General features: G+C 43.3%; 1 protein-coding gene across 15 annotated transcripts in view; it reads right to left on the reverse strand.

Moving 5' to 3' along the window:
• Positions 1–17,982, reverse strand: part of ZBTB38 (zinc finger and BTB domain containing 38) — a 172,493-nt gene that overhangs the window by 20,794 nt on the left and 133,717 nt on the right. For 11 of the 15 annotated variants that reach the window (XM_045503465.1, XM_045503457.1, XM_045503464.1 and 8 more), the window contains one exon: positions 9,244–15,829. The exons of 3 other annotated variants lie outside the window; for them this stretch is intronic. In XM_045503465.1, the coding sequence (XP_045359421.1) occupies positions 12,245–15,829 (3,585 nt within the window). In that variant the 3' untranslated portion in view covers positions 9,244–12,244. Of the gene's footprint in view, positions 1–7,740; positions 8,486–9,243; positions 15,830–17,982 lie in introns of those variants that run through there. One more of the 15 variants, XR_006718695.1, reaches the window with a different exon arrangement.

Genomic DNA, 17,982 nt, shown 5'->3' on the forward strand with positions numbered 1-17,982 from the left:
CTCAGACACAGTGTGATGAAAAGCCAGATACTCTGAGGAGTGGTGACAGCCCCCCAAAGTTCAACAAGGTCAAAGGCAAGAGCACAGATGGAAGCCTATGCAGTGGACTCTCGAACAATGCAGGGACTGGGGACCTGACCTGTGTATAACCTTTGACTCCCGAGAAACTTAACCACTAAGAGCCTACTGTTGACCAGAAGCCTCACCGATAACATAAACAGTCAATTATGTATATGTTGTAGATGTATTACATACTGTATTCTTATAATAAAGTAAGCTAGAAAAATCTTATTAAGAAGACCATAGGAAAGAGAAAATACATTTATAGCACTGTACTGTATTTATAAAAAGAATCTGCATATAAGTGGATTCACACAGCTCAAACTCGTGTTGGTTGAGGGTCAATGGTAGTATATCATGTATCTAAATTTGAAGGTTATAAGTCAGGTGAGTAAGCTCTTAATTAAATATGCTCTATTCTCTTCCTTCGGTAAACATACCTTCCTAATAATCTGGGAGGCCAGGTTTGGATTTAGAGGACCCAGTCTGTGGTGTTCCTGACTGGGGTGAGACAGCATGAGAAAGGCTGGGCCCAGGGTGTCCTTGTATTTCTTCTTACTCTCCGCCCTGCTCCTTCCCACACTGCCGGGGCTTTGGGCACATACACATGTGATCTTGAAACTTCATCACAAACTCCGTCCACATCCCTTGCAAACACCTGCTCCTTGCCTGTCCCTGGGGTCTAGGGGAGTGACCCTGGCAGGGAAGAGATCCGAGCAGGCCCTGCAAGTGGGCAGAGAATTCTCAGGTCCTGAGCACTCTGCGTGGGTACCTCATTGTTGGCCCTGCATGCAGACTCTGCCTGGAGGGAGGGGGGACCTCCGGAGGAGGGCCAGGGTGGGGCCTTCCTGCTTAGGTGTAAGGATGCCACTGAATGGTGAGGAGTTCCCAGTGGCTGGAATGTTGCCACAGTCCACATGAGCACTAGCAGAGGAGGCTGGTTCCCATCATGATGACAAAAATCGTGGCCCTGGGTTTCTCTTCAGGAAGAGAAACATCAGAAATGAAGGGGTCTGACCTGGGAAATGGCTTGCTGCTCTTCCCACTATAACCACATTTACACAGATATTGGGCATGTTCCAGTTAAGGTGTGAGATGTGGCCTTTTAGCCCCGTAAAACTGAGAAGCTAGAAATGAACAGCACCTACGCTACACAGTATCTCAGCTGGCCAGATTTCGGGAGAGAAACTGGCCAAGCATCAGAGCTGAGTCAGCTTCTCTCTGGCAGTAGCCTATCGCTTATGTGAAGTGAGTAAATTTTTGAATTAGAGATGGCAATTTCTTTTAGATGGCCTTCCTAATGGAAGACGTTCTTCCATCAGAGGGTCTGCAATGTATAAAAGTTAAGTGATGACCTAGATTTTCAGAGCCTTATACATTAGACATTATACAACGGGGGGCACAGAAGGGGCATGAAGATCCTTTCGGGGGCCAGTCTATATCTCAGATTCGAATTCCTTGGTCCAGTCATAGGCTCCCCCCATATTTTACCCTTTGGAGTAGCTGACTAAAAGTTTCAGATTTTGATTAGTTATAAGAAAAACAAACAAACAAACAATACACCCCTCCCCCACTCCTCGCTATACTTCTATTCTTTCCTCATTGGGTAATTGGCAAGCAAATTGGCAAGCAAAAGTATGAAGTCTCCCATTTGCTTTGGGCCACACAGACCCCATTTTCACCCCCAACATGAAAAGAGCCTTGTTTAGATAGTCCTTGAAATTTGACTCAATTTGTACCCTACTCATTTATTTCCATTTAAAGTATTTTCAGAATTTCTTCCGCTCTCCCAAATCCTTGACAGCTAATCCCAGGAACTCTCCGGTTCTACTACAAATAATGCTGTGCTCCTACCCACCACAGCTTTGTGGTGAGAGGAGGTCTGTGCTCTCGGGCTTCAGTGCCCTTTGCCTCTATTAGCCGGCTCTGGAACTCAACTGCCGGGGAACTCTGCTTCTCCACATACCAGCTGTATGACCTTGGGTAAGATAACTTCTCTGTGCTTGGTTTTCTCATTGGGGATTAGCTCTTGTAGAATAGCTTGTCCCTAAAGATGCCTGCCATCAATCCCTTCCCTCGTTGTATGTGCCTACTACTCCCCCATTGAGAAGTATAGTCCATCCCTCCACCCTTGAATCCAAGCTGGGCTGGGACTGCTTGGATGCCCAGGGTGGTCAAGACTTTAGACGATGCCACCATCTGACTATACCTGCACGAGGGGCCCGCTCAGCTGATCCCAGTCAAACCACAGAACCATATGATCTGAGAACACTGTATATGGCTGTTTTAAGCCACTAAGTTTTGTGGCACTGTACAGCAAAAGATAACCACATTAAACGTTGATGGGGATGATAATATCAACGTCTATCTCACAGGATGGATATGAGGATTAAATAAATTAACATTAATTAGATGCTTAGAAGAGTGCCTGGTCATACAGGAGTACACCTTGGAGATATTGTGGGTTTGATTCTAGACCACCACAATAAAATGAGTATCACGAGAAAACAAGTCAATTGAATTTTTTGGTTTTCTAATACGTGTAAAAGTATGTTTATACTATACTATAGTCCATTAATTGTGCAATAGCATTACATTTAAAAAACCGATATACAGGGGCACCAGGGTGGCTCAGTTGGTTAAGCGTCTGACTCTTGATCTTAGCTCAGGTCTTGATCTCAGGGTTGCGAGTTCAAGCCCCACATTTGGCTCCATGCTGGGTTTCGTGAAGCCTACTTAAAAAAAAAAAACAACAAAAACCCCAAAACAGTGTCATGCCTTCATTAAAAAAAAATACTTCCTTGCTAAAAAAAATGTTAAGCCTCATCCGAGCTTTCAGTGAGTTGTAAACACTGATCACAGATCCCCATAACAAATATAATAATGAAAAAGCTTGAAATATTGCAAGAATTACCAAAATATAACACAGAGACACCAACAGACTTGCTCAATGCTGGGTTGCCACAAACCTTTAATGTGTAAAAAAAAAAAAAAAAAAAAAAAAACCCAAAATGCCATAAGTGCAAATCACGGTGAAGTGATGCGCAGTGAAATGAGGTCTGCCTACACGAACTGCCACAGAAGAACACATTGACCAAAAAACAAAAAACAACAACAAAAAAAGAAAGACATAGGACTCAGGGTATTCGAGTCTCAAGCTAATAAACACTCATTCTGAGGAAAGCATAGCAGTTGTCATTGGCCCAGTCCCCCACCTTCCGAAAAATCTCTCAGTCAATGTGGAGTCAGCTGGGGGTGGTGAGAACCATGTCCTGAAAACTGACAGGTGTTGGCGCTGTCTCTCTGGGCCCCTTGGCTTCTCTATGCTCTGTGCCCACAGCTCTCAGATGAAGACAATAATCACTGGTAACACAACAGGATGATGGTGAGAGACAAATATGAAAGTAGTTGTAAAAGAGCCTTCAGGCCTCCTCCATTTGTGCGTGTCTTATCAGACACTGAGGTCTGTGCTTCCTTATATTAAACCCAGGCTTTCTAGTTCTTGGCTACAATGGAGTCTCTCACCAATACCCTCAACTTTCTTGCCTCCTCATCCTTTGTTTCACCCCACGTGGTGGAATCCTGGTCTCCAAGCGTCAGGTTCCACTCACAGCTCCTTTTCTCTCTCCTCTCTCCTTCCTAGCTCAGCTTCTGGAAACAAGAACCCTTGCTGACTCTCTTCCTCTCTGCTCCTGCATCTGCCCCCCAGTTTCCACCTGTACCACCACACTGAAACTACTCAGCAGGCTCATACCAGCTCTCATGAGCCAACTGGATGTCTCTCTTCTCAACTCCGCATTCAGTGACATCACGTTGGCAGCTTAAAATCATCCATGGCAGGAGTGTTTACACGACAGACATTGGCAAGGACTATAAATCCGGCTTTCCTGCTCTCCAAGGTGATGGTTAACTGTTTTACCAGTATATCGCTCCCAGTGACCTTCTAGTTGCTAAGTGCAAAAGGGCACTTTCCAGATTTTCTTTACTCGGCTTTATCTTCACTTGACACAATTGATGATTCTCTCCTTTCTGAGAGGTTCTTCATCTCTGGCTGCCTAGATGCCACTCCTCCAATTTTCCTCCTACTTCTCTGTTCCCTTCTCCGTGCCAGCCTCTTACAGACTTTTATTTACTCATCAAATATCAATCACCAAATATTGGTGTTTTCCAGGATTCGGTCTTCTTTTGCTATACAAGCTTCATAGGAGACATCTTACATTCCCATAGTGTCAACAAATAGGAAAACAAAAGGTTATCCTTGACCCCTCCCCAGCCCTCACTTCTCCATATCCATCCAGTATCAAGTTCTGCTGATTTTGTCTCCTAAATAGCACTCATTCTCTCCTCTTTTCTCTCATCTTCACTGTCAATACATAACCCACGCCACCATCATCTCCAGTCTGGACCACTGCAACAGATTCCTGCCTGCTCTACTTCTGGCCATTATTGTCCTCTGTGTCATTCCCCACAGTTCAGCTTCGGTGACATTTCACAATACAAAGCTGATTTAAAAAATTTTTCTTGTCCAACAATCCAATGGCTCTCTGCTGCTCTTAGTGTAAGATCCCAATCCTTAGCATGACCTGGGGGTACTGCAGGGTATGGCTTTCAGCCTCCAGTCTCCTCTCAGACCCACCTCTCTAGCACTCTGGCCACCACTGGCTTCCAATGCACTGTGTTCCCCCTAGAAACAGACTCTTGTACATGCTATTCCCTCTACCCGGAAAGTCTTTTTCTTTTTCTTTCTTTCTCTTTTTCTTTTTCTTTTCTTTCTTTCTTTCTTTCTTTCTTTCTTTCTTTCTTTCTTTCTTTCTTTTTCTTTTTCTTCCTTCCTTCCTTCCTTCCTTTTTCTTTCTTTCTTAAGTTTATTTACTTATTTTGAGAAGAGCAAGAGAGAGAACAAGCAGGGCAGAGGCAGACAGAGAGGAAACGAAAGAGCATCTCAAGCAGGCTTTGCACTGACAGCATGGAGCTGGATGTGGGGTTCGATCTCATCAACCGTGAGACTATGACCTGAGCTAAAATCAAGAGTTAGACACTTAACCCACTGAGCCACTCAGGCGCTCCTCTCCTCTTTCAACTTTATTCCTTTTTCAGATCTCATTCAAAAGGTACTTCCTCAAGGACGACTTCCCTCGAACTTCCAGACTAGCTTAGGCCCCCTGTTAAATGTCCTCATGGCACCTCTTCTTCACATTACTTACTGAAATTGTAATTGGTTAGCTTTTTGTGTTCCCCATTAGATCATAAGCTACAGGGACAATTTGTTTTTTCTGTTTTTGTATTCCCAGCACCTAGCTCAAAGATGTTTTGAATGAATGAAACACAACTTTCAGCTTCACCCCAAAGCCAGTCCCCCTTCCGAACTTCTGGTCCACATAAGCTAGTGGTCTACAGGTGACTCCACTCTTCTAATGACTCAGACCCAAAACCTGGGAGTCATCTTTGACCTCTCTGTTTTTCTCACCTCCTGGGACCTAAACCACTCATAAATCCTATCAGATCTACCTTCAAAGTACATCCACTATCTCAGGCAGTATGTACCTCCTGATGGAAGAACATAACCCAACTTAGGAAGCTGTCTTGTTAATTCCCAGGCTGTGACAAACTCTTCAGGACAAACAACATAATTTCTTCAAAAATATATTGCAAGGGAAGAAAAAATAGTTTCTTCACTGCATTGCAGTGAGTCATTGGTTACTTACATTTTTTTAAAGTAGGCTCCACGCCCAGTGTGGAGCCTAGTGCATGGCTTGAACTCACAACCCCAACATCAACACCTGAGCTGAAATCAACAGTTGGACGCTTACACTGTTGGTGGGAATGCAAACTGGTACAGCCACTCTGGAGAACACTATGGAAAATAGTTTAAAAAAAAAAAAAACCAAAAAACCCTAAGAAAAGAACTACCCTACCCTACGATCCAGAAATTGCACTACTAGGAATTTATCTAAAGGATACAAACGTGCTGATTCGAAGGGGCATATGTACCCCAATGTTTATAGCAACGCTACCAACAATAGCCAAATTATGGAAAGAGCCCAAATGTCCATCAATTGATGAATGGATAAAGAAGATAAAGTATATACATACAATAGAGTACTACTCAGTGATGAAAAAGAATGAAATCTTGCCATTTGCAACAATGTGGATGGAACTAGAGTGTATTATGCTAAGCAAAATAAGTCAGAGAGAGACAGCCATACGGTTTTAGTCTTACGTGGAAATTGAGAAACTCAACAGATAATCATAGGGGAAGGGAAGGAAAAATAAGATAAAAACAGAGAGGGAGGCAAACCTTAAGAGACTCTTCAATACGGAGAACAAACTGAGGGTTGCTGGAGGGGAGGTGGGTGGGGGTATGGGTTAATGGGTGACAGACATTAAGGAGGGAATTGTTGGGAGGAGCACTGGGCTCTACTCCTCCTGAAGCCAAGGCTACACTGTATATTAACTGACTTGAATTTAAATTGAAAACAATTTTTTTAATGTTTATTTTTGAGAGAGAGACAGAGACAGAGAGACAGAGTGTGAATGGGGAGGGGCAGAAAGGGAGGGAGACACAGAAACTGAAGCAGGCTCCAGGCTCTGAGCTGTCAGCACAGAGCCCTTAAGGGGCTTGAACTCACAGACCGTGAGATCATGATCTGAGCGGAAGTCAGAAGCTCAACCAACTGAGCCACCCAGGCGCCCCAGAAATAATAAAAAAAAGAATAAAGTCACTCACAAACAACAACAACAAAAAAGAGTTGGACACCTGACTGAACCACACAGGCGCTCCAGAGACCTTCTTCACTGACCTGCAGTCTCTTCCCTATACTGCAGTGAGAGTCATCCTTCAAACACATTAGATCATTTCCTTTTTGTTGAAGCCCTCACACGGCCTCTCGCTTGGACCTTCTGGAACCGCTCTCTGCCCTTCCCTCCTAGCACTCAGCTGCTCATCTGCTCCCCCATCATCTATCTGTGTCAGAAATACAAAATCTCTGGCAAGGCACACGAGGCCCTGGTGATGTGTCCTCTGTGTACCTCTCCTGGCTCACCACCCGAACCCCAGGCCTGCGGAACCACATGCACTCACCCATGCTCCTGTGTTTTAGCCACTCCTACCTGGACCTGCCTGCACTGGGAAGCCCAGGCTCGGTCAGGCCCAGCTCAGTGCCCTCTCTCTCAGAACCCAACATAATCCAATCTGGTTCTGAGCAACTAGGGACTCAGGGTTTCGTTTTGTAATCGTGCCTTGCCTCATCAGTCTCCTTCCCCGGTTCTGGCTCCTCAAAGGCACAGGCTACCTCTTATAACTCTATAGCCCTGGCCTGGACACAACACCTGAGACCCCAAATTAAACATATTTTGAATAAATGAATTAAAATTCTCCATTAATTAGCACTGTTCCAGCTTTTAAATCTCTATATACCTAAGTTTCCTATAACAAGAATAACATCCTGACCCCTATGTGACATAGAAGTCATAGTTTTTAAAATTGGGGAAAAAAGTGCTCTTCACTTCTCAGCAAAACATTCTAAGTAACTAGAATTGAGGTCTTAGACATCAAGAATGAAATCATAATTTACAAAACCTTAAGAAATGTAATCATACTTCTGCTATAACCAGTTCTTCCAGGAGTTGTCTAAACTTGGGAGAATTTCATTTTAAAATCTGCACCCCAAGCCAACTCACCTGCTCACTGATGACCTTCCTTGGAGAATCAGCGTCAAGGGGAGTATACTGGGGAGGGGGAGTGGGGACAAGGCAAGGGGTTCCTCTCTCCAGAAGGGAGACTGATAGCTGGCCAGGATTTGGGGAGGAGGAAGGTGAAGAGTTCTCAGATATGGAGGAAATTGCCTCTGCAAAGAGCAACTGAGGGGAGACAGAGGGCATGGGACCCGGTCAACCGGGGGCGGGGGGTGGGGGGGTTGGGGGGGTAATGAGAAAAGAGGAAGGTGAGAAACAGGAGTAAAAGAACCCAAAGTGATTAATACAATATGCACAAGTAGGATTGCCTTGCAGGATTTGTTTTGATGCTTTTAATCGAGCTTTCTCAATTATTAAAAATTTGTTCAATATTTAATCTGTTTTGCTAGATAAGTGAAGTTAGTTTCAGCAGGCAGCAGTTATCAAATTTTTGATTTGGATTTGGTTTGGATTATCCTTCAAATACAAAACTGATGCTTACTGGCCAGACATTAGTAGGACTGGAAATTTGCGTTATTTTCCGTGTTGGTGATGGATTATGTTGCCTGAGCCACTGGCACTCCCTTTCACACTAGCTACTGTGACTAACTGCATGCATCTGAAGATAATTAAAGTTAGGAATATAGTCTGTGATGAGGGGACATTTTTTATGTGAAAAATTACTAGCTTAAAACAGTATTAAATATTTTACTCCATATTCTTTTTAATACCTTTTTAAAAATGTTTGTTTTTGAGAGAGAGAGAGAGAGAGAGGAAGAGAGAGAGAGAGAGGGAGCAGGGGAGGGGCAGAGAGAGAGAGAGGGAGACACAGCATCTGAAGCAGGCTCCAGGCTCTGAGCTGACAGCAGAGAGCCTGATACGGGCCTCCGAGCCGAAGTCAGACATTTAACTGACTGAGCCTCCCAGGCGCCCCAATTTTACTCTATATTCTTGAAAAGAAAAAGTGTACAGATTTAAAAAATGATTTTATAAGGCAATATCCCAACATACAAGAGAAGCCAAATGCCCAGAGTGTAGAGGCATCAGAAATAAAGCAGCGGTGGTGTCAGGGAAAGCTGAGACCAACCAGTACGGCCTCCTGAAGGCCATCACTGTAACAGCTATCATCATAAAGCTGCATTCATTTGTCATGCCTCTTTGCCTCACTGCCCGTTCAGTTTACATTAAGTATTTTTCTCTAAGGTGTTGAGAAGAAACAAAAACATGGGCTTTGAAGTCAGGGAGATCTGGCTTGGAATCCTGGTTCTGTCTGGTTGTGTGATCTTCTCAAAGTCACTACAAAATGTAGATAATGAAGTCTACTTCCCATGGTTGCTGGAAAAGACCTGAATGAAACAGCCCATGGGAAGAACCCTGCCAGATTCCTGGTACTAAGTGTAATTTGTTTCCCGAGGAGGAGTAGAGTAGACAGAACACTTTCAACGCTCTCTGATTTATCACAAGGTCAGGCCTAGCCAAGGCATTAAATGATAAGAAGACTTCAATCTCTCTTATTTCTGCTTTTTTTTTTTTAATGCATATTCCATTTGAGTCCTAAGCATGTAAGTAGGTATCATGGAACGTAAACAAGTAAGGAAACAGAAATATATTAAATGAATAATATGTGAAACAAGGCTGTGACTCACAAAGAGGAAATAGCCGCTTGACTGCACAAAAGAATTAACATTAAAACATTTAAGAGACTTAACATAGAATAAGCTATTTTAATCAAGCAAAACCAAATTTATATTCATTATTTCTAAAAATAAAATTAGACTTTTCCAACCCTTAACATCTGCATTTAATAATATCTTCTAACCAAAATACAGATGCTAAAACAGCAAATTACAATATATCTTGTACAGCATACAGTATGTTCACTGTTTACACCTACTTTAATTCTAGTTGGTCGTTATGTACTCAATGCATAAACATCACTCATGATAAAGTTTTCACAATTAACAAAAATGTGACAAGGCTGTCTTAAAACGGCTCTGCTATAAATTGTATAGAATATACAGAATTACAAAGTCAAGTATTTTTTTTATCAAAATATACACCCCTCCCTGAAACTAACACAAGCTATCAACATTTTAAACGAATAATACAATTATAGAAAATATTTGCAAAATTATTTTTTCATGTATAAATATTCTGCCATATTTACTTTGGTCTAGAATTATCAGCATACAAGTCCACTTAAAAAATTTCCACATGTAAGGGCTAGGAGACATCACTACATGTAATAATTTTATATTTGGAGTTACCTCAAATCAACATGACTGAAATACACAGTAATTCTCTTTGATTAATAATCCCAATTGAGATAAAATAAATTAGTAGATCACCGAATTACCTATTCAGTATTCTAATTATCAATTCAGAAATGATTTTCATAAGCCCTTTGTGACCACCTCTTTTAACAAAACCCAAATGAGTAGTGCAGGTATACATATATACAACGTATAAAATAAGGATGAATTTGCTTGCATTTCCCCATTTTCCTCTATTACATAATACTGTATGTAAGTAAGTGAAAGTAGATCAACAAAAGATAAATGCAGATGCAATATTGGGGTTACTTAACAGCAAAATACTACTGTATAAAAAGGTCAGCTTTGATCGTGTCCTTCTCTGGGTGTTTAAATGCTTTCTCGCCCACCCAAATCCGTATTAAGTCTTCTTCATGGAGACATCACAATACTTGAAGAGAGAAACTGGAGTCCTTTGAACTACTTCTTCATTATGGTGACTCTGCAACCTTGAATAACCTTGGGCTTCCATCTATCAAATCCCATGAACATGAATAGCTGTAGGTCACCCTTAAACCAGGTTCCAGGTTCTGCTCACACTGGTGATCAAAGGGTAGGAATGTTTTCTCTCTCCCTCCTATTCTGGCAGTTTATAACCTAAGAATGATGTGTTCCAGCTTCCCAGAACCTAATCCACATGATGGAATATCCTACAGGGCAATTAGACTTGGAGGGCAATGGTGGTGGTGTGGGGCAGCATAAAAGAACATGAAACAACTTAAGTGGATTTTTAGCAAGGGAGCCAGGTGTCTGCAAACATGAAGACAAGGCATCTGGCTTTGGGGATATGTTTCTGAGTCATATAAGTAAGTGATGGAATCGTATTACTCCACAGTCTATCTCTCCTCCAACCTCCCCCAAAACAAAGCTACTGTTTGAGGCAAGGAAGGTCATCGCTTCCTCTTGCCCACTCAAGTCACTAATGGGTGAGGTGGGAGGTGTCTTTCTGATGCCCTTTTGTTTTATATTAGTATATACTTGTGGGCTGCATAATCTCCAAGAAGGCTAATAATCACTGGGATTAGGCTTTCTGTCATTTTCAAGTGCCGGGGAATTCACCACCATATGCATGCTTTGCACTAAATTTCCTGGACACTCCTTCAGTGGAATGGGATGTGTCAGGTTTTAACTTAAACCCTGGAGACTGATTAAGTCTGTCTGAAATAGACCTCTACATCCATGGCCTTGTGATGGATGGAAGACTGCAGGGAGTTTCAGAAGAATTTGACCCTTCTTTATTTTCTGAAGTGAGGCCACTGCAAAGTAATATACAGCACAGGTGATCAGAGAAAAATTCTGGGAGGGCTCTCCCCCATAGATAAGGCATGACCTATTTTTTTCTGTGACTGGAGTAGACCAGTTCTAGTAATAGCTCAGCCAGAACTTCAAGGGAACAGCATTCCGTCTAAAAGCATACAACGTGCTCTTAAATCATATCAAGATGCTTTCTACTGATTTTTCCATTAGTCCTCATTATTTGCAGATCTATTGCTCGTCATTATAATTCTCTACAGGGGACATGGATAGTTAAAAGTCATAGTGATTTATATATGTATTTTACAAGGCTTGTGTTGCAGAAAAGTAGTTCTAGATAATGTATGAATGTCCTACTTAAGTTACTCAATTTCACACATATTTTCAGCTATAATATTAAATATTTCTTATATATCCACTAATTTAAACAATTTTTAATAGCGCAGAAGCTGGATGGGAAAAATGACTGTCATAGCTCGTTTACCTTCTAACATATTTATGAAGATGATGTTTTCATGATATCCGACCCTCGTTTTCTCCAGTGACTAAAGACAGCTCAGCAGCCAGTTCCTATTAGCACTTACTAGAAAGTTCTAAATTAGGCTAACATTAGACTCTTTTTTTTTCCACTGGCAGAAATACCACAGCTAAGAACTTCATAAACTTCCACAAGATACTTGGGATACTGGAGGATTCAGCTATTTCATTTTTGTGCACTTTGCATGAAGTTAATGCTAAAACCCAAAGTAGATATTAGGATCCTTTTTCTGGAATTTTCACAAATGAGATTTTCTTTTTTACATTTCACTCCTTCATGACTGTTGTGTGAACAAAACAAAACTAAACTTAAAAAAAAAAAACACACCAGAAGAAACAGCTAAAAACACCCCAAAACAACAAACCCACCAACTTATAGTTTTGAAGATTTTTCTAAGTATCGCCACTCAAAGGACATTTTCAACAATGGTTTGCACATTATCCTTTTGGTCATTGTCTTCTGAATCATTGACATGTGGGTTCTCCAGAGGATTTGAGTTCTCATGGCACATGTCACCTTCGACTTTCTCCCGCTGACTTGGGCTCTTGAATAAGTGTTTCTTCTGGTGCATTCCAAGGGCAGCAGCTGTTTTGCAAATTTTGGGGCACTGGAAGCAGGCATAGCCCTTCCCATCATGCTCCCAAATGTGCCTCTGCTCATGATTCCTTTTTGTGGAAAGGTACAAAAAACTCTGAAAGCAGAACTGACAGTGGTAACGCTTTTCGCCGGTGTGGATTCTTTCGTGGATTTTGAGCGTCTCGTTCAACGTGAATGCCTTGTTGCAGTACTGACAGATGAACTCCTTCACGCCCAGGTGGATGCGTTCGTGTTTCTGTAAGTTTCCCTGCACCGAGAAGCACCGCCCACAGGTCTTGCACTGGTACGGCTTCTCTCCGGTGTGACACCGCATGTGCATCTTGAGCGTGGAAGGGCTCTGGAACTGCTTGGCACAGAACTCGCAGGCGTAAGGCCTAGCAGTGAGATGCCGGTGGGGCCTTCCTTGATTGCCGGCCCCCGAGGCTTTGTCTCCATCGCAGAGTTCGCACTGCAGCTTGGGCATCTCTTTATTTTCTTCTTCCTCAAAGGCCTTCTCCTGAGGAGCTTTCCCCACAGCGCAGTCCAGTTCTGCTGGGTATTTACACTTATTGCTTGGGCTCCTGTGTTCATGTTCTTTCTTCCAGTTGACCTTCCTCATTTTCCTCAACTGTCTGGATTTCTTTTTGGGTTTGTAGTTGTAGTAAGGACGCCAAGGTTTGTCAGTGGAATCCTGGTCGCTGGCGTCATCGAACATCTCGTTCATTTCCACACACTCGGACTGGCAGAGCCCGAGTGGGCTGTCTCTGTTGGCTTCTGGGTCACTCTCTTGTGGCAAGGTCTCCTCCTGCACTTGATACTTGGGTCTTCTCCCTCTTTTATAGAACAACTTAGATCCTAGGATGTGCCTTTTCACGATGGCTTCGTTTCCAATTTTCACCGTTATCTGGCAAAGGGGCGCCACGTTGCTGTTTGTGGAGGTTCCTGGCAGAGCAGGCTTTGCAATGTAGGTTTCAATTTTACTGGTTTCTTTCATACTTGCGGTTTTGCTCAATGACCCTCCGGGATCAGCGACGTATTTGGACTCCTCTGCTATCTCCCCCTTGTTACACGGCACAATCTTCTTTTTCTCCTTAATGCTTTTGGGTCTGCTGACGACCCTGCCCGCTTTGTCAGGCTCGAGTTTGCTGTCGTCTTTCAGGGGCTGACTGCCTGCTGGGTCCGAAGGGGCTCTGTGGCTGCTGCTGGTCATGGCGGCAACGGCGTTGCTGTGCATTATCACTGATGAGAACTGGCTACTATGCACAATGACCGAGGGTGCTGAGCCACTGTAGCTGATCACAGAGGCTGCGTTCTCACTGCCACCACTCAAAGACGAAACAGGCACGTCCCCTGCTGGGAGGTCAGAGCTGACAGCATTCTCAGTGGAAGAAACCGACACCTCGGTAGAATAAAAGTTATTGTCGAGATCGACTTTCAGTGCTTCCTCTCCCCACTTGGTCCCCTCTGCGCTCTGTACGTTGGCAGAAGCGGGCATGTCCTGGCGTGCAGATGTTTCCAAGGGGACGGCTGGACTGCTGGTGAGGGTGTTGACGCGGTCTTGGAAATTCAGCGTCGGTAACTCAGAGCTGTGTGGATTCTGAATGACATAGGGACCAGATGCTGACGCATTCATCTGACTGCTTTCTCGAGCATTTTCATAGGAAGAATTTCGGTAGCTCTTATAAGGAGCCCTCTTGCATTTCATAGGCAGTAGCCTGTAAAGTTTATATGGATACACACTAGGCTTCAAGCCTCCATTTGCTGTTTTTTTACTAATGGAAAGTCTGTGATCTATGGCATGGAAAGACTTCTGATGGTTTTTGAGAATATAGTAGGTCATGAAAGTTTCAAGGCAGAAAATGCACTGATAGCGCCTCTCCCCTGTATGCCAAATTTCATGTCTTGTCCTGTACTCAGCCAATGCAAATACTTTGTTGCAGTAATGACATGGATATGTTCTTCTCCACGAGTGAACATTTGCATGTCTTCGGAGGCTGGATAAAGTCACGTAACTACGTTTGCATACAACACAGCTGTAGAGCATCTGCCCATTAACAAATTTAACCATGTGGTCCGTTTCTGGCAAGGTACTTCCGGTACTGGAAAACTCACCAATCCTGTTTTCAGAGAGCAACGGTTCTGGACCTGTGAACGAACTTCCATTCTGTCCGATGGTTGGATAGTTTTCTAAAAAGCGTTGGTTTCCTCCGGGAACAGGCATGTGGCTGGACCTCATACAAATCTGCTCGTGCCGATCCAGTCTGTTCAGGGTGCTGAACTGCTTGTTGCAGTGCTTGCACACTAACGGCTCCTGGGTTGGCTTGTGGAGCTGCATGTGGGCACTGAGCAAAGTGCTACTGTCAAAGGACTTGGAACAACAGCTGCAGTTGTACACGAGAGGTGGGACCTCTGCCGTCGGCGGCCCCGGGACGTCAGAGGATTTATTTTCATCTTCCTTGGAAAAACGGACATCTCCTTCGTTGTTGGGAGATTTTGAACGAGGAAGAACGGCAGGCAGCTCTGGACTTCTTTCCTGATTAACCTCTGAGCTGGCTGCTGGAGGGGGTGGTCTATTTTCTGCAGCTGAATTGGAAGCCTGGGGTATGGAGACTGTCTTTGGCTTTCGGCACGTTTTCGGTTTTGCTGCTAGAGCTTCACAGGTTTCTTTACCTGTTTTACCAGGCGAACTGCTGTCGTGTTCACGTACGGGCTGACTTCTGTATGCCTCGGCCACGGAGGAAACTGCATATGAGTGCTCCGCCAGCGTGCGGACGGGCTCTGCCTCGTGGCACACGTCAGTCCTCTCCAGGCAGAGGCTGGTGGTTCTCATGGAGTCGGAGACCTTTTTGAAACTTGCTCTCAAGTCCAGTGGAGAGAACATGTTATTACTATTTTCTGTTTCAATGATGGAAAATGCATTTGTGATCCTTGGCCCATTGGTGATGGCAGGTTCTTCGTGCCTTTTTTCATTTTTTTCTTCTTTAACCACTCCCTTTTCAGTAATGCAGAATACATAGGGACCAGGGGAATTGGAGAAGTTGCGATCAGTAAGGTCTTCCAAGAAGGATATTCCCAGCTTTTTCCCTGCAGCTGCAAGATCCGTGACTGTTTCCTGTCTCTTGACGACAACTGTGGAGCTGTAGATATAATTAAGGATCTCTGTAAACACTTCAGCTTTGAGATCATCCAGTTCCAGGACATGGCTGGAAATACAGATTGTATGGCTCCAAAAGATATTTTTGAAATAAAGGCTTGAAGCAGCCAGGACATTGCTGTGGGCTTTAAATTTGGTGTCTTCCACAATAATAGTGACATCGCATAAAATGCCCCGAATGCGCTGCTCATTTAAGATGGAGAGCACTGTGTCACTGTGCAAGTCGTCCTTGAGGTCCCTGGAAAGGGACATGACTGTCATCTGAAACAAGAGGAGAGAAATGGTCAGAGACCCTTCCAAAACTAGTTTCTTTCTTTCCTTCTTTTTTAAAGTAAGCTCTATGCCCAGCGTGGGGCTCAAACTCACAACCCCGAGTTCAAGAATCATATGCTCTACCATAGATTGGTAGATTGGCTCTACCAACTGAGCCAGCCAGGCTCCCCAACAAGTAGTTTCTTTATTTCTAGACAATTTTCAATGTTTTTGAAAAACTTTTTTTTTTTTGTATGAAAATACAGGTTTTTATCTCATTTGCTGTTACTTGCAAGACTTGGAGTCAACATTAGAAGCTAAATCTTGATCTCGCCCCAGCCTGTTTCTCATACCATTGCTAATAGTTGTTATAGTTGGAAATCCTCCCAGAACTCTTTCTCCAAAGCCGTAGCTATATATACACGTCCAAATTTGGGAGGAGGAGGGTTCCCCCCCCCCAAATGTGAAGGGTCTCATCATCACTCAAGGCTGCTGCATTGAACTCCTAGAGCTGGGCAATGCCATGGTCCTGCCACAAACGTCCTATTTTCATAGATAACCCTGAGGACCCGATCCAAACATCATTTATGAAGCAGGAAGATGATTTTTTTTTTTAAAAGCTTTCCCTAAGTAAGCAGTACCTGTATACAGAGGTACTGCCCGCTCAGAGAAGAAGAACTGGAGAAGCCATTCTAATTTGTGGCTCTGAAAGGTCTCTCAATGGAAACCCTCAGTCTGCATGACCCAGTCGGACCACCAGGGGTTCCCTGCCTCTCTGCGTTACTGGCCATATCTCATACTTTCTCTAATTTCCCTTTTTTTTTTTTTTTAACGTTTATTTATTTTGGGGACAGAGAGAGACAGAGCATGAACGGGGGAGGGGCAGAGAGAGAGGGAGACACAGAATCGGAAACAGGCTCCAGGCTCTGAGCCATCAGCCAAGAGCCTGACGCGGGGCTCGAACTCACGGACCGCGAGATCGTGACCTGGCTGAACTCGGACGCTTAACCGACTGCGCCACCCAGGCGCCCCTCTAATTTCCCTTTTTATTACAGCCAAAGTAGATTAGGGTTTTCAAAAAGGGCTCGGTGACGTACTGAAGGCACACGAAAAAGAAACAATGCACAAAACCAAGAAAGCATGTCTCTGAGTCTAGTCTCATTGTGGTTTGGATTTGAAGGTATCTCTTTAAGATCCTGATTTCAATTCCTTCAGACATATACCCGTAAGTGAGATTGCTGGATCATATGGTAGTTCTATTTTTAATTTCTTGAGGAATCTCCATACTGTTTTCCATAGTAAATGTACCAATTTACATTCCCACCAACAGTGCACAAGGGCTCCCTTTTGTCCAACCCTTCATCAACATTTGTTCTCTCATCTTTTTGATGGTAGCCATTCTGACAGGGGTGAGCTGATATTTCATTGTCGTTGTGACTTGCATTTCCCTGGTGGTTAGTGATGTTGAGCACTTTTTCATGTGTCTGTTTGTCATCTTTATGCCTTCTTTGGAAAAATGTCTATTCAGGTTCTCTGCCCTTTTGTTAATCGGATTATTTGTGGGTTTTTGGTGTTGAGTTGTATAAATTATTTATATGTTATGGATATTAACCCCTTATCAGATATATCATTTGAAAATATCTTCTCCCATTTGGCAGGTTGCCTTTTTGTTTTGTTATGGTTTCCTTTACTGTGCTTTGATTTTAGTGTAGTCCAAAAGTTGATTTTTTGCTTTCATTTCCCTTCCCTCAGGAGACATATCTAGAAAAATGATTCTATGGCCAATGTCAAAGAAATTACTGCCTGTGCTCTCTTCAACGGTTTTTATGGTTGCAGGTCTCACATTGAGGTCTTTCATCCATTTTGAGTTTATTTTTGTACATGGTGTAAGAAAACGGTCCAGGTTCATTCTTCCGCATGTGGCTGTCCAGTTGTCCCAGCACCAGTAATTCCACTACTGGGTATTTACCCCAAGAAAATAAAAACACGAATTTGAAAAGATATATGCAACCCTATGTTTATTTCAGCATTATTTACAATAGCCAAGATATGGAAGCAACCTGTGTCTGCTGACAGATTAATGGATAAAGTAGATGTGGTACACACGCACATGCACATGCGTGCGCGCACACACACACACAGGAATATTACTCAGTCAAAAA

Source organism: Leopardus geoffroyi, chromosome C2 (genome assembly GCF_018350155.1).
Source record: "Leopardus geoffroyi isolate Oge1 chromosome C2, O.geoffroyi_Oge1_pat1.0, whole genome shotgun sequence".
NCBI lineage: Eukaryota > Metazoa > Chordata > Mammalia > Carnivora > Felidae > Leopardus > Leopardus geoffroyi.